The sequence below is a fragment of the Pseudophryne corroboree genome, chromosome 4, assembly GCF_028390025.1.
Source record: "Pseudophryne corroboree isolate aPseCor3 chromosome 4, aPseCor3.hap2, whole genome shotgun sequence".
In the NCBI taxonomy this organism is placed as follows: domain Eukaryota; kingdom Metazoa; phylum Chordata; class Amphibia; order Anura; family Myobatrachidae; genus Pseudophryne; species Pseudophryne corroboree.
In genome coordinates, this window is record NC_086447.1 from 725,518,869 (window position 1) to 725,533,669 (window position 14,801).

Below are 14,801 nucleotides of genomic sequence, written 5' to 3' on the forward strand. Positions count from 1 at the left end.
TTTCATTGTCTCTACAAGAGCCTGGCACAACAGCCAATTTCAATGTATGATATTTATTGCATCATTCACTTACCTCCGGTTATCAAGGGTATACCCAACTCTGCAAGTTAGCTAGTGATATTCTAGCTACTTATAGCGTGAGGGCTAAATGCACTGAATGAAAAATAAACACACAGACAACACATGGAAACCATGGTTCAGGTCCAGATACTGACACCTTAGGACCCTTGGGTTAAGGTGGGTACACACTGGCAGATATATCTATCATACCCCTTCCACAATGCCAATGCCGGATCCCACCCGGGAATTGGAAACGGGTCTTCCCCGGGTGGGATCTGGCATTGGCCGCTGCTGCAGGCTTCCCATAGCAGCGGGGGGCGGAGCCGGCGGCACTGGGAGAAGAGATCATCTCCGCGCCGCCTCTCCCTGCTGTATTAAACGTGTCCCAGGACGCATCGACCCGGGAGCCCGTTTACGCAGCCAATGACCCGGTATTCAACCCGGGTATAACACTGCTTTATTCCCGGATTGAATTGCTGGGTCAGGCGACCCGCGATTTCGGCTATGCCCTTTTCACACTGCATGCTGACCTGTGGCGACCCGGCAATATGCCGGGTCGATACCGGGTTATTTGTGCGGTGTGAAAATAGGATTTTGATACCTACCGGTAAATCCTTTTCTCCTACTCCGTAGAGGATGCTGGGGACGACATCAAGACCATGGGGTATAGACTGGATCCGCAGGAGACATGGGCACTCTAAAGACTTTTCATTGGGTGTGAACTGGCTCCTCCCTCTATGCCCCTCCTCCAGACCTCAGTTGTAGGAACTGTGCCCAGGGAGACTGACATTTCGAGGGAAAGAATTATTTAAAAAAGTGGTGAGATATCTACCAACTCACACCCTCAACCATGCCGCACAAATGGCATTCAACATAACACACGCCAACAGGCATGAACCAATTGCAGCAACATGCTGAAAACTAAGATAACACAACTTGTGTAATTCTAATAACTAAACTGCAGGCAAAGTACTCACTGGGACGGGCGCCCAGCATCCTCTACGGACTAGGAGAAAAGTATTTACCGGTAGGTATCAAAATCCTATTTTCTCATACGTCCTAGAGGATGCTGGGGACGACATCAAGACCATGGGGTCTATACCAAAGCCCCAGTACGTGCGGGAGAGTGCGGATGACCCTGCAACACCGATTGACCGAACTTGAGGTCTTCATCGGCCAAGGTGTCAAACTTGTAGAATTTAGCAACTGTGTTTGACCCTGACCAAGTAGCTGCTCGGCGAAGTTGCAATGCCGAGACCCCCCGGGCAGCCGCCCAGGATGAGCCCACCTTCCTAGTGGAATGGGCCTTCAAAACGTCGGTAACGGCAATCCAGCCGTAGTATGAGCGTGCTGAATCGTACTTCTGATCCAACGCGCAATAGTCTGCTTGGAAGCAGGACACCCAATCTTGTTGGGAGCATACAGGACAAACAAAGACTCTGTTTTCCGTATTCGAGCTGCTCTAGCGACATACATCTTCAAAGCCCTAACCACATCTAGAGACTTTGACTCAGTGAACGTGTCAGTAACTACTGGCACCACAATAGGTTGGTTTATGTGGAAAGATGAAACCACCTTCGGAAGAAAATGTTGACGAGTCCTCAACTCTGCCCTATCTTCATGGAAGATCAGGTAAGGGCTCTTGTGAGACAAGGCCCCCAATTCAGACACCCGCAGCGCAGATGCCAATGCCAAAAGCATCACCACTTTCCAAGCGAGAAACTTCAACTCTATCTCTTGTAGAGGCTCAAACCAATCTGATTGAAGGAACTGCAACACCACGTTAAGGTCCCATGGTGCCACTGGAGGAACAAATGGAGGCTGGATGTGCAGAACCCCTTTCACGAAGGTCTGAACCTCTGGAAGAGAGGCCAATTGTTTTTGGAAGAACACGGACAAGGCTGAAATCTTGACTTGATTGATCCCAATCGTAGGCCCGCCTCCACACCAGCCTGCAGAAAATGGAGAAAACGTCCCAATGTTTCAACGTTACTCCTTTCCTGGCCTGAATAAGGGTGGGGATGACTTCCTTGGGAATACCCTTTCGGGCTAGGATCCGACGCTCAGCAGCCATGCCGTCAAACGTAGCCGCGCTAAGTCTTGATACACGCATGGCCCCTGCTGCAGCAGGTCCTCGCGAAGAGAAAGAGGCCGAGGATCTTCTATGAGCAACTCCTGAAGATCTGGGTACCAAGCCCTCCTTGGCCAGTCTGGGGCAATGAAGATTGCTCGAACACTTGTTCTTCTTATGATCCTGAGCACTTTTGGGATCAGCGGGAGTGGAGGGAAGACGTACACTGACCGGAACACCCACTGGGCCACCAGCGCATCCACTGCTATTGCTTGAGGGTCTCTCGACCTGGAACAATATTTCTGAAGCTTCTTGTTGAGATGAGATGCCATCATGTCTATTTGAGGAACTCCCCAAAGACTTGTCACCTCTGTGAAGACTTCTTGGTGTAGGCCCCACTCTCCTGGATGGAGATCGTGTCTGCTGAGGAAGTCTGCTTCCCAGTTGTCTACTCCCGGAATGAAAATTGCCGACAGAGCCTTTACATGTCTTTCTGCCCAGAGGAGGATCTTCGTCACCTCTGCCATTGCCGCTCTGCTTTTCGTTCCGCCCTGCCTGTTTATGTACACGACTGCTGTTACATTGTCCGACTGGATCTGCACGGGATGATCTTGAAGAAGATGTACCGCTTGTTGTAGGCCATTGTAAATGGCTCTCAATTCCAGCACGTTTATGTGAAGGCAGGCTTCCTGGCTTGACCATTTTCCCTGGAAGCTTACTCCCTGAGTGACCGCTCCCCAGCCTCGGAGACTTGCATCCGTGGTTACCAGGAGCCAGTCCTGAATCCCAAACCTGCGTCCCTCTAGTAGGTGAGAACTGTGTAGCCACCACAGGAGCGAAATCCTGGCTTTTGATGACAGGATTATCTTCCGGTGCCTGTGTAGGTGGGATCCCAACCACTTGTCCAACAGGTCCCACTGGAATACCCTGGCATGGAACCTGCCAAACTGTATGGCCTCGTAGGCCGCCACCATCTTCCCCAACAACCGAATGCACTGATGGATCGACACACTCGATGGTTTCAATATCTGTTTTACTTTTCTGGATTTCCAGAGCCTTTTCCACCTGAAGAAATACTCTCTGAACTTCTGTGTCCAGAATCATCCCGAGAAAAGACAATCTTGTCGTCGGTTCCAATTGTGACTTTGGATAATTTATGATCCAACCGTGTTGTTGGAGTATTGACAGGGAGAGTGTGATGTTTTGTAACAACTGCTCCCTGGATCTCGCCTTTATCAGGAGATCGTCTAGATAAGGAATTATTTTGACTCCTTTTTGACGCAGAAGAACCATCATCTCCGCCATCACCTTGGTGAATACCCTCGGCGCCGTGGAGAGACCAAAAGGTAACGTCTGGAATTGGTAATGGCAATCCTGAACCACGAATCTCAGATAAGCCTGGTGAGGAGGATAAATGGGAACACGCAGGTAAGCATATTTTATGTCTACCGACACCATGTAGTCCCCCTCCTCCAGACTGGAAATCACTGCCCTCAGTGATTCCATTTTGAACTTGAATCGTTTCAAGTAGAGATTCAGGTTTAGGATCGGTCTGACCGAGCCGTCCGGCTTCGGAACTACAAAAAAAACTTGAATAAAACCCCTCCCCTTGTTGTGACAAAGGTACCAGGACTATGACCTGATCCTGACATAATTTTTGGATTGCCGCTGTTACTGCTTCCCTTTCTGGAAGAGAAGCTGGCAAGGTCGATTTGAAAAATCGGCATGGGGAAATGTCTTGAAACTCCAGCTTGTATCCCTGCGACACTATTTGCAACACCCAGGGATCCAGGTCAGACAGAATCCAACCTTAGCTGAACAGTTTGAGACGTGCCCTCACCCGAGCGGCCTCCCGCAAAGGAGCCCCAGCGTCATGCTGAAGATTTGGCAGAAGTAGTGGTAGACTTCTGCTCCTGGGAACCTGAAGCTGCTGTGGACTTCTTTCCCTTTCCTCTTCCCCTACCCGCAAAGAAGGGAGAACCTCTCGCTTTTTTGTATTTATTGGGCCGAAAGGACTGCATGTGCGGGTGATATGTCTTTTTTGCCGGTGCAGGCGCAGAGGGCAAAAATGACGACTTACCTGCAGTAGCCGCCGAGACTAACGCATCCAGTCCATCGCCAAATAAGGCCTCACCTTTATATGGGAGAGCCTCCATATTTCTTTTGGAATCTGCATCCGCATTCCACTGACGAATCCACAACGCCTGCCAAGCCGATACTGCCATGGTAGCGGCTTGTGAACTCAAGAGTCCAATATCTTTCATTGCTTCTACCATGTATGCGGCAGCGTCTTTGATATTCCCTAACTTAAGGAGTATCACATCTTTATCAATCGTGTCAATTTCTGATGACACGCTTTCTGACCATTTTTCAATAGCGCGACTCACCCACACGCAAGCAATTGTGGGCCTGAGCAGCGTACCATTGGCAACATAAATGGATTTCAATGTAGTTTCCATCTTTCGGTCTGCCGACTCTTTTAGTGAAGCCGTGCCAGGTGCAGGGAGAATTACCTTCTTTGTCAACCTGGACAGTGCACTGTCTAACACAGGGGGTGACTCCCATTTTTTCCTGACTTCCACCAGGAAAGAATAAGCTATCTGAATTATCTTGGGAATACGAAATTTATTTTCGGGATTCACGCACATCCCTTCAAAGAGTGTGTTAAGCTCGTGGGAAGGAGGGAAAGTGACCTTAGATTTCTTTTCTTTATAGAAATAAGCCTTCTCCTGAGGTACAGGAGTGGCTTCCGTGGCTTCCAGAACTTCCCTTGTAGCCACAATCATATATTGTATATTTTTTGCCAATTTATGATCTATTTCGCTGGAGTCACTATCGTCGACACAAGAATCAGTGTCCGTATCAGTATTCACAATATTTGCAAATGGTCTCTAATGTGACCCAGAGGGGTCGCCTGCAGATGGAAGAACAGAGCCCTGAAAAATCACATCCTCCACAGATTTTCTCCAGCACTCAGCATGAGATTCAGATTTATCTAATCTCCTATTGATATGATGCATACTATCACTGATTTCTTTCACCCATGCAGGCTCTTGGTGTGCCGGCAGCGTCACCACATTACACTTCTGTGTCCCTAAAATGGTTTCCTCCGGGGAGGAACTCCCTGCCTCTGACATGTCTTACACACGTGTACAACACGCACACAGACACACTGGGACTTATTAGGGGACAGACCCACAGTAAAATCTGTCAGAGGGACACAGTTTAGGAGCAGCCAGTTCACAACCCCAGCGCCAATATCTAATGCACCAAATTCGCTTGTGCCCCCCCGTTTTGCACCCTGATACTTGTAGTCAGAAGTGAAGGAGGACCAGCGATTTCTCTGCAACCTGAGGAGAGAGAACATGGCTCTGAGCAGTGTGCTGGCTGCCTGAGGAAGAAGCTCCGCCCTTTTTACCTCAAACTTTTCATAATATTTATACTGGCGGGGGTAGGGCTGTGCCTGGGCATCTTATGCCCTCTTTTTGCCAGTTTATGGGGGTGTTTTTGCTGCCCAGGGAGCCCCCTCCCCCCCCCTGTGCCCTGCACCCTGCAGTGCCCTTGTGTGTGGGCAGCAATGGCGCGCTGCGCTCCCGCCAGCCGCGCTGTACCTCAGCCATCACTTTTCTTGATAGAAGATCTGTCCTCTTCTACTCACCTGTCTTCTGGCTCTGTGAGGGGGGTGACGGCATGCTGTGGGAGTGAGCATCTAGGCACGGCTAGCGTTCAGTACCCTTCAGGAGCTAATGGTGTCCTGTCAGCCAGAAGCAGAGCCATGAAACTCTTCAGGAAGTTGGTTCCTACTTCTGCCCCCTCAGTCCCACGAAGCAGGGAGTCTGTTGCCAGCAGTTCTCCCTGAAAATAACAAACCTAACATAAGTCTTTTCAGAGAAACTCAGTAGAGCTCCTCAGAGTGCATCCAGTCGACCTGGGCACATTTCTAAAACTGAGGTCTGGAGGAGGGGCATAGAGGGAGGAGCCAGTTCACGCCCAATGAAAAGTCTTTAGAGTGCCCATGTCTCCTGCGGATCCCGTATACACCCCATGGTCTTGATGTCATCCTCAGCATCCTCTAGGACGTATGAGAAAGGGGTATCAGTGTGTACCCACCTTTAGCTAAAGTACCAGTCAGGTATTTGGTAGAATGTCTACTATGGGAAACCGTTTACATTAATGTATCCAAAATATTTGTTTTCCTGTGCACTAAATTATAGTGTATGCAGAATTGAACAGTTATGAAACAAATTCTGTAACAGCACATAAAACCCTATAAGCTATATGCACAATTACTGTATAAAGCTGCAGATCTTTATCTCCATTAGGCAAAATAGAAAAATGTAAACTTGTGTGATATAATGTAGACACACAAACAGAATAAAAAAGTGCCCCCCTCTTTAACACTATACTATAATTATACGTAAAGGTAAAAACAGCATATTTAACTAATTCAATGAAAGGAAAGCAAAGCAAAAAGAAAAACCACGGCATCCACAAAATTCAGACAAGAGCTACTTGCTGGTGTGAAAACTTTATGATTACATAATTAGAAAAATACTTGCTTTGAATGAGTTACAGTATAACTAAATGAATAAACGTTTTATTTAGGTGCATAGTGTGAGCGGGCAATGACCTGAAAAGTGAAGGAAGCAGGAGATAATACTGCAAGAGTAGAGTGATCGAACAACCTGCCTGATCAAGTCAATCTAAAAGAAACATGACCCAGCTGAAAGTATTTCTTACCCACTGTTTTGTCATTAAAGATTTTCGGAAATCCCCTGTTGGGATATTTTCCTCTCAGTTGCCACACATCAAAGAAAGGCTTCCAGTCAATGTAGTGCCGAAGTTTCTCCAAGTCATAATTCTTAAAAACTTTTGTTCCTACAAATTTTGGTTTTACTAAGTAAAAAAAAAAAAACTGTAAAAATACTTTAGTGAAGAATGAATTAAATTAAGTGTAGAATTGTTTATGCACATAATATAGGCTTGCCATAGTAACTAAATCATTTTGCCGCTAAGCCACCCTCTCCTCACCCCATTTACTGTTGATCCAGATTCATTTTTATCCAATGTAGATATTTTATTTAAGCCATTACCAACATATCTATCCTATCTACCTATCTTATCCTTCTTCTACATCTATCTTAACTATCCCATCCATCTGTAATCCAGTAAGGTAGGCACACCAATTTCCAGAGGTTACTAATGCCGGTGTGCTCAGCTCAAGAATATGCAGGAACACGGGGAGGGGCAGCTGCCCTCAGCCGTACTTGTAGTAAAATTTACCAGACACCAGTTACGTATGATTGACGTTTCAGTTGTTTAATCCATCATCAGTATATACTGTAGTCAAAACCTATCTATACCATAAAAGTCAATATCTATTTATTTATACAGTATATATTTATGTCTTTTTTTTACTTAATTCCTCTTTACTTGATGCAAACGTTGCTAATTTCTGTCTTTTCATTTCCACCCATTCTGCATTTACTTGGTCTTTGTCCGGCTTTATAAATTAAACCCTACTCTATCTCAATCTTAAATCCCTTGTTGTTTACCAACTATGCTTCATTGGTCAATTCCCAGGCCATGCCAGTCTCTAAAAGCATATTAGACCAAATGCTGGTACTTTTTCCTGTAACCCTCCAACTGTTTGCAAACTCATTTTCTCCATCTCCAGCCTACAACCATACAAATCAGAGCTATGGGTCTACAGCACCAGAGAAGTCCAACTACAAGACTAAACTAGAAGAATGGCTATTGGGAGGAAACTGTATTATTAGCTTGTACACTCATACACACATAAATAAAACACACACACTACCTGGAGCAGGGTGGGAAAGCCAATCAATATGGAACGCTTTATCTCTGGCTTGTTGTAGAGACAGATAACGTCTTTCCTGTAATGTGGCATAAAGAGCACTATTTACATTTTTAGAAGAGCATTTTGTGAGTGTTATACAGACATTTTGTTACAGGTTATAAACCTTTTTGCAAATTCCAGGGAACAGTAAGCAGGGAGATGCAAACACTATCTGGTCCCAGTAACATTGGGCATGATTAGGAGTTGTATAGTCGGTCAGAACGGTGGTCTCATTGCTGTTATGGAAATAATAAGAATTTACTTACCGATAATTCTATTTCTCGTAGTCCGTAGTGGATGCTGGGGACTCCGTCAGGACCATGGGGAATAGCGGCTCCGCAGGAGACAGGGCACAAAAGTAAAAGCTTTAGGATCAGGTGGTGTGCCTGGCTCCTCCCCCTATGACCCTCCTCCAAGCCTCAGTTAGGATACTGTGCCCGGACGAGCGTACACAATAAGGAAGGATTTTGAATCCCGGGTAAGACTCATACCAGCCACACCAATCACACTGTACAACCTGTGATCTGAACCCAGTTAACAGCATGATAACAGCGGAGCCTCTGAAAAGATGGCTCACAACAACAACAATAACCCGATTTTTGTAACAATAACTATGTACAAGTATTGCAGACAATCCGCACTTGGGATGGGCGCCCAGCATCCACTACGGACTACGAGAAATAGAATTATCGGTAAGTAAATTCTTATTTTCTCTGACGTCCTAAGTGGATGCTGGGGACTCCGTCAGGACCATGGGGATTATACCAAAGCTCCCAAACGGGCGGGAGAGTGCGGATGACTCTGCAGCACCGAGTGAGAGAACTCCAGGTCCTCCTCAGCCAGGGTGTGTCCCTGACCAAGTAGCAGCTCGGCAAAGTTGTAAAGCCGAGACCCCTCGGGCAGCCGCCCAAGATGAGCCCACCTTCCTTGTGGAATGGGCATTTACATATTTTGGCTGTGGCAGGCCTGCCACAGAATGTGCAAGCTGAATTGTACTACACATCCAACTAGCAATCGTCTGCTTAGAAGCAAGAGCACCCAGTTTGTTGGGTGCATACAGGATAACAGCAAGTCAGTTTTCCTGACTCCAGCCGTCCTGGAAACCTATATTTTCAGGGCCCTGACAACATCTAGCAACTTGGAGTCCTCCAAGTCCCTAGTAGCCGCAGGTACCACAATAAGCTGGTTCAGGTGAAACGCTGACACCACCTTAGGGAGAAACTGGGGACGAGTCCGCAGCTCTGCCCTGTCCGAATGGACAATCAGATATGGGCTTTTGTGAGACAAAGCCGCCAATTCTGACACTCGCCTGGCCGAGGCCAGGGCCAACATCATGGTCACTTTCCATGTGAGATATTTCAAATCCACAGATTTGAGCGGTTTAAACCAATGTGATTTGAGGAATCCCAGAACTACGTTGAGATCCCACAGTGCCACTGGAGGCACAAAAGAGGGTTGTATATGCAGTACTCCCTTGACAAACTTCTGGACTTCAGGAACTGAAGCCAATTCTTTCTGGAAGAAAATCGACAGGGCCGAAATTTGAACCTTAATGGACCCCAATTTGAGGCCCATAGACACTCCTGTTTGCAGGAAATGCAGGAATCGACCGAGTTGAAATTTCTTCGTGGGGCCTTCCTGGCCTCACACCACGCAACATATTTTCGCCACATGTGGTGATAATGTTGTGCGGTCACCTCCTTCCTGGCTTTGACCAGGGTAGGAATGACCTCTTCCGGAATGCCTTTTTCCCTTAGGATCCGGCGTTCAACCGCCATGCCGTCAAACGCAGCCGCGGTAAGTCTTGGAACAGACATGGTACTTGCTGAAGCAAGTCCCTTCTTAGCGGCAGAGGCCATGAGTCCTCTGTGAGCATCTCTTGAAGTTCCGGGTACCAAGTCCTTCTTGGCCAATCCGGAGCCACGAGTATAGTTCTTACTCCTCTACGTCTTATAATTCTCAGTACCTTAGGTATGAGAAGCAGAGGAGGGAACACATACACCGACTGGTACACCCACGGTGTTACCAGAACGTCCACAGCTATTGCCTGAGGGTCTCTTGACCTGGCGCAATACCTGTCCAGTTTTGTTCAGGCGGGACGCCATCATGTCCACCTTTGGTCTTTCCCAACGGTTCACAATCATGTGGAAGACTTCCCGATGAAGTCCCCACTCTCCCGGGTGGAGGTCGTGCTGAGGAAGTCTGCTTCCCAGTTGTCCACTCCCGGAATGAACACTGCTGACAGTGCTATCACATGATTTTCCGCCCAGCGAAGAATCCTTGCAGTTTCTGCCATTGCCCTCCTGCTTCTTGTGCCGCCCTGTCTGTTTACGTGGGCGACTGCCGTGATGTTGTCCCACTGGATCAATACCGGCTGACCTTGAAGCAGAGGTCTTGCTAAGCTTAGAGCATTGTAAATTGCTCTTAGCTCCAGTATATTTATGTGGAGAGAAGTCTCCAGACTTGATCACACTCCCTGGAAATTTTTTCCTTGTGTGACTGCTCCCCAGCCTTTCAGGCTGGCATCCGTGGTCACCAGGACCCAGTCCTGAATGCCGAATCTGTGGCCCTTTAGTAGATGAGCACTCTGCAGCCACCACAGAAGAGACACCCTTGTCCTTGGAGACAGGGTTATCCGCTGATGCATCTGAAGATGCGATCCGGACCATTTTTCCAGCAGATCCCACTGAAAAGTTCTTGCGTGAAATCTGCCGAATGGAATCGCTTCGTAAGAAGCCACCATTTTTCCCAGGACCCTTGTGCAATGATGCACTGACACTTTTCCTGGTTTTAGGAGGTTCCTGACTAGCTCGGATAACTCCCTGGCTTTCTCCTCCGGGAGAAACACCTTTTTCTGGACTGTGTCCAGAATCATCCCTAGGAACAGCAGACGTGTCGTCGGAGACAGCTGCGATTTTGGAATATTTAGAATCCACCCGTGCGGTCGTAGAACTACTTGAGATAGTGCTACTCCGACCTCCAACTGTTCTCTGGACCTTGCCCTTATCAGGAGATCGTCCAAGTAAGGGATAATTAAGACGCCTTTTCTTTGAAGAAGAATCATCATTTCGGCCATTACCTTGGTAAAGACCCGGGGTGCCGTGGACAATCCAAACGGCAGCGTCTGAAACTGATAGTGACAGTTTTGTACCACGAACCTGAGGTACCCTTGGTGAGAAGGGCAAATTGGGACATGGAGGTAAGCATCCTTGATGTCCAGGGACACCATATAGTCCCCTTCTTCCTGGTTCGCTATCACTGCTCTGAGTGACTCCATCTTGATTTGAACCTTTGTATGTAAGTGTTCAAATATTTCAGATTTAGAATAGGTCTCACCGAGCCGTCTGGCTTCAGTACCACAATATAGTGTGGAATAATACCCCTTTCCTTGTTGTAGGAGGGGTACTTTGATTATCACCTGCTGGGAATACAGCTTGTGAATTGTTTCCAATACTGCCTCCCTGTCGGAGGGAGACGTTGGTAAAGCAGACTTCAGGAACCTGCGAGGGGGAGACGTCTCGAATTTCCAATCTGTACCCCTGGGATACTACTTGTAGGATCCAGGGGTCCACTTGCGAGTGAGCCCACTGCGCGCTGAAACTCTTGAGACGACCCCCCACCGCACCTGAGTCCGCTTGTACGGCCCCAGCGTCATGCTGAGGACTTGGCAAAAGCGGTGGAGGGCTTCTGTTCCTGGGAATGGGCTGCCTGCTGCAGTCTTCTTCCCTTTCCTCTATCCCTGGGCAGATATGACTGGCCTTTTGCCTGCTTGCCCTTATGGGGACGAAAGGACTGAGGCTGAAAAGACGGTGTCTTTTTCTGCTGAGATGTGACTTGGGGTAAAAAAGGTGGATTTTCCAGCTGTTGCCGTGGCCACCAGGTCCGATGGACCGACCCCAAATAACTCCTCCCCTTTATACGGCAATACTTCCATGTGCCGTTTGGAATCTGCATCACCTGACCACTGTCGTGTCCATAAACATCTTCTGGCAGATATGGACATCGCACTTACTCATGATGCCAGAGTGCAAATATCCCTCTGTGCATCTCGCATATATAGAAATGCATCCATTAAATGCTCTATAGTCAATAAAATACTGTCCCTGTCAAGGGTATCAATATTTTCAGTCAGGGAATCCGACCAAGCCACCCCAGCGCTGCACATCCAGGCAGAGGCGATCGCTGGTCGCAGTATAACACCAGTATGTGTTTATATACTTTTTAGGATATTTTCCAGCCTCCTATCAGCTGGCTCCTTGAGGGCGGCCGTATCTGGAGACGGTAACGCCACTTGTTTTGATAAGCGTGTGAGCGCCTTATCCACCCTAAGGGGTGTTTCCCAACGCGCTTTAACTTCTGGCGGGAAAGGGTATAACGCCAATAATTTTCTATCGGGGGAAACCCACGCATCATCACACACTTCATTTAATTGATCTGATTCAGGAAAAACTACAGGTAGTTTTTTCACACCCCACATAATACCCTCTTTTGTGGTACTTGTAGTATCAGAAATATGTAACACCTCCTTCATTGCCCTTAACATGTAACGTGTGGCCCAAATGGAAAATACGTTTGTTTCTTCACCGTCGACACTGGAGTCAGTGTCCGTGTCTGTGTCGACCGACTGAGGTAAATGGGCGTTTTAAAGCCCCTGACGGTGTTTGAGACGCCTGGACAGGTACTAATTGGTTTGCCGGCCGTCTCATGTCGTCAACCGACCTTGCAGCGTGTTGACATTATCACGTAATTCCCTAAATAAGCCATCCATTCCGGTGTCGACTCCCTAGAGAGTGACATCACCATTACAGGCAATTGCTCCGCCTCCTCACCAACATCGTCCTCATACATGTCGACACACACATACCGACACACAGCACACACACAGGGAATGCTCTGATAGAGGACAGGACCCCACTAGCCCTTTGGGGAGACAGAGGGAGAGTTTGCCAGCACACACCAAAACGCTATATTATACAGGGACAACCTTATATAAGTGTTTTCCCTTATAGCATCTTAATATATAATAATATCGCCAAATAAGTGCCCCCCCTCTCTGTTTTAACCCTGTTTCTGTAGTGCAGTGCAGGGGAGAGCCTGGGAGCCTTCCTAGCAGCGGAGCTGTGTAGGAAAATGGCGCTGTGTGCTGAGGAGAATAGGCCCCGCCCCCTTTTCGGCGGGCTTCTTCTCCCGTTTTTCTGACAACCTGGCAGGGGTTAAATACATCCATATAGCCCCAGGGGCTATATGTGATGTATTTTTAGCCAGCATAGGTACTTTCATTGCTGCCCAGGGCGCCCCCCCAAGCGCCCTGCACCCTCAGTGACCGTTGGTGTGAAGTGTGCTGAGAGCAATGGCGCACAGCTGCAGTGCTGTGCGCTACCTCATGAAGACTGAGAAGTCTTCAGCCGCCGATTTCTGGACCTCTTCTCTCTTCAGCATCTGCAAGGGGGTCGGCGGCGCGGCTCCGGTGACCCATCCAGGCTGTACCTGTGATCGTCCCTCTGGAGCTAGTGTCCAGTAGCCTAAGAAGCCAATCCATCCTGCACGCAGGTGAGTTCACTTCTTCTCCCCTAAGTCCCTCGATGCAGTGAGCCTGTTGCCAGCAGGACTCACTGAAAATAAAAAACCTAACAAAACTTTTACTCTAAGCAGCTCTTTAGGAGAGCCACCTAGATTGCACCCTTCTCGGCCGGGCACAAAAACCTAACTGAGGCTTGGAGGAGGGTCATAGGGGGAGGAGCCAGTGCACACCACCTGATCCTAAAGCTTTTACTTTTGTGCCCTGTCTCCTGCGGAGCCGCTATTCCCCATGGTCCTGACGGAGTCCCCAGCATCCACTTAGGACGTCAGAGAAAAATGTGTATATTTGGCTGTAATCAAAGTTCCACACATATATGTAGCTACAAGGAAAGAAAGAAAGAAAGAAAGAAAGAAAGAAAGAAAGAAAGAAAGAAAGAAAGAAAGAAAGAAAGAAAGAAAGAAAGAAAGAAAGAAAGAAAGAAAGAAAGAAAGAAAGAAAGAAAGAAAAAAGAAAATAATGACAGCTACGAGAGCATGCTAATAAAAAAGTATTAGGATTGTAGATTTTCAAATATTTATCTTTAAACATACTTTGATGATAATATGATGGGCTGTTTTTTTTCTATCTTTTTAGCTAGAAGACCGTTATTTTAGCTTAATTAATTATTTGTTGGTGCCCCAAGGAGGAAATTACATAGACAGCTTTCAGTAACTCACAATATGTAAGCATATCGATATGGAGTGCAACGCAGTCCAGCAAACCTACTTTCAAATTCTCATAGTGATCTTGACGAATGTCTTCATATTCTTCTGCTACTTCTTCTAGGAAGTCATCCCTGGCATTTTCATCCAAGAGCTGTGAACACTTAGTAAAAAAAAACAGAATCATATCAGGGCTTGTATCTTCGTCTCTTTGCTTAGTGTTCACTATACTACAAAAATAATTAATACTTGTGTGAGGAAGGCGACCAAACAGTAATACAGCAGTTGTAAAACTAGAACTATATACAGTGAAAGGGGATAGTGTTCATTCACAATAAAATCTATCTGTAGATCAACCAAACTGTTTTCAAATAGGTTATTAAAGCGCTTGCATACTCTACAGAAGATTCGGTTTCTTTTTGCCCACCTTCTTAACACACTAATTAATTTTGGGCAACTGCACAATATATAATGATTTTTCAAACATATCTAATAGCAAATGAATGAAATATTGGAAACTAATATTTTGTGGCTCTCACTAATGGAAGTTGTGGTGAAGGAAAGGAAAAAGCAACCTGGAAAAAAATA

At 47.0% G+C, this 14,801-nt stretch overlaps 1 protein-coding gene across 1 annotated transcript in view; it reads right to left on the reverse strand.

Moving 5' to 3' along the window:
* The window catches only part of MTR (5-methyltetrahydrofolate-homocysteine methyltransferase), a 224,570-nt gene that overhangs the window by 12,962 nt on the left and 196,807 nt on the right, over window positions 1-14,801 (reverse strand). Inside the window, exons 26-28 of the mRNA XM_063918059.1 lie at window positions 14,278-14,376; window positions 7,953-8,028; window positions 6,872-7,027 (exon numbers count right to left, since the gene is read on the reverse strand). Coding sequence (XP_063774129.1) covers window positions 6,872-7,027; window positions 7,953-8,028; window positions 14,278-14,376 — 331 coding nt within the window. The remainder of the gene's footprint in view (window positions 1-6,871; window positions 7,028-7,952; window positions 8,029-14,277; window positions 14,377-14,801) is intronic.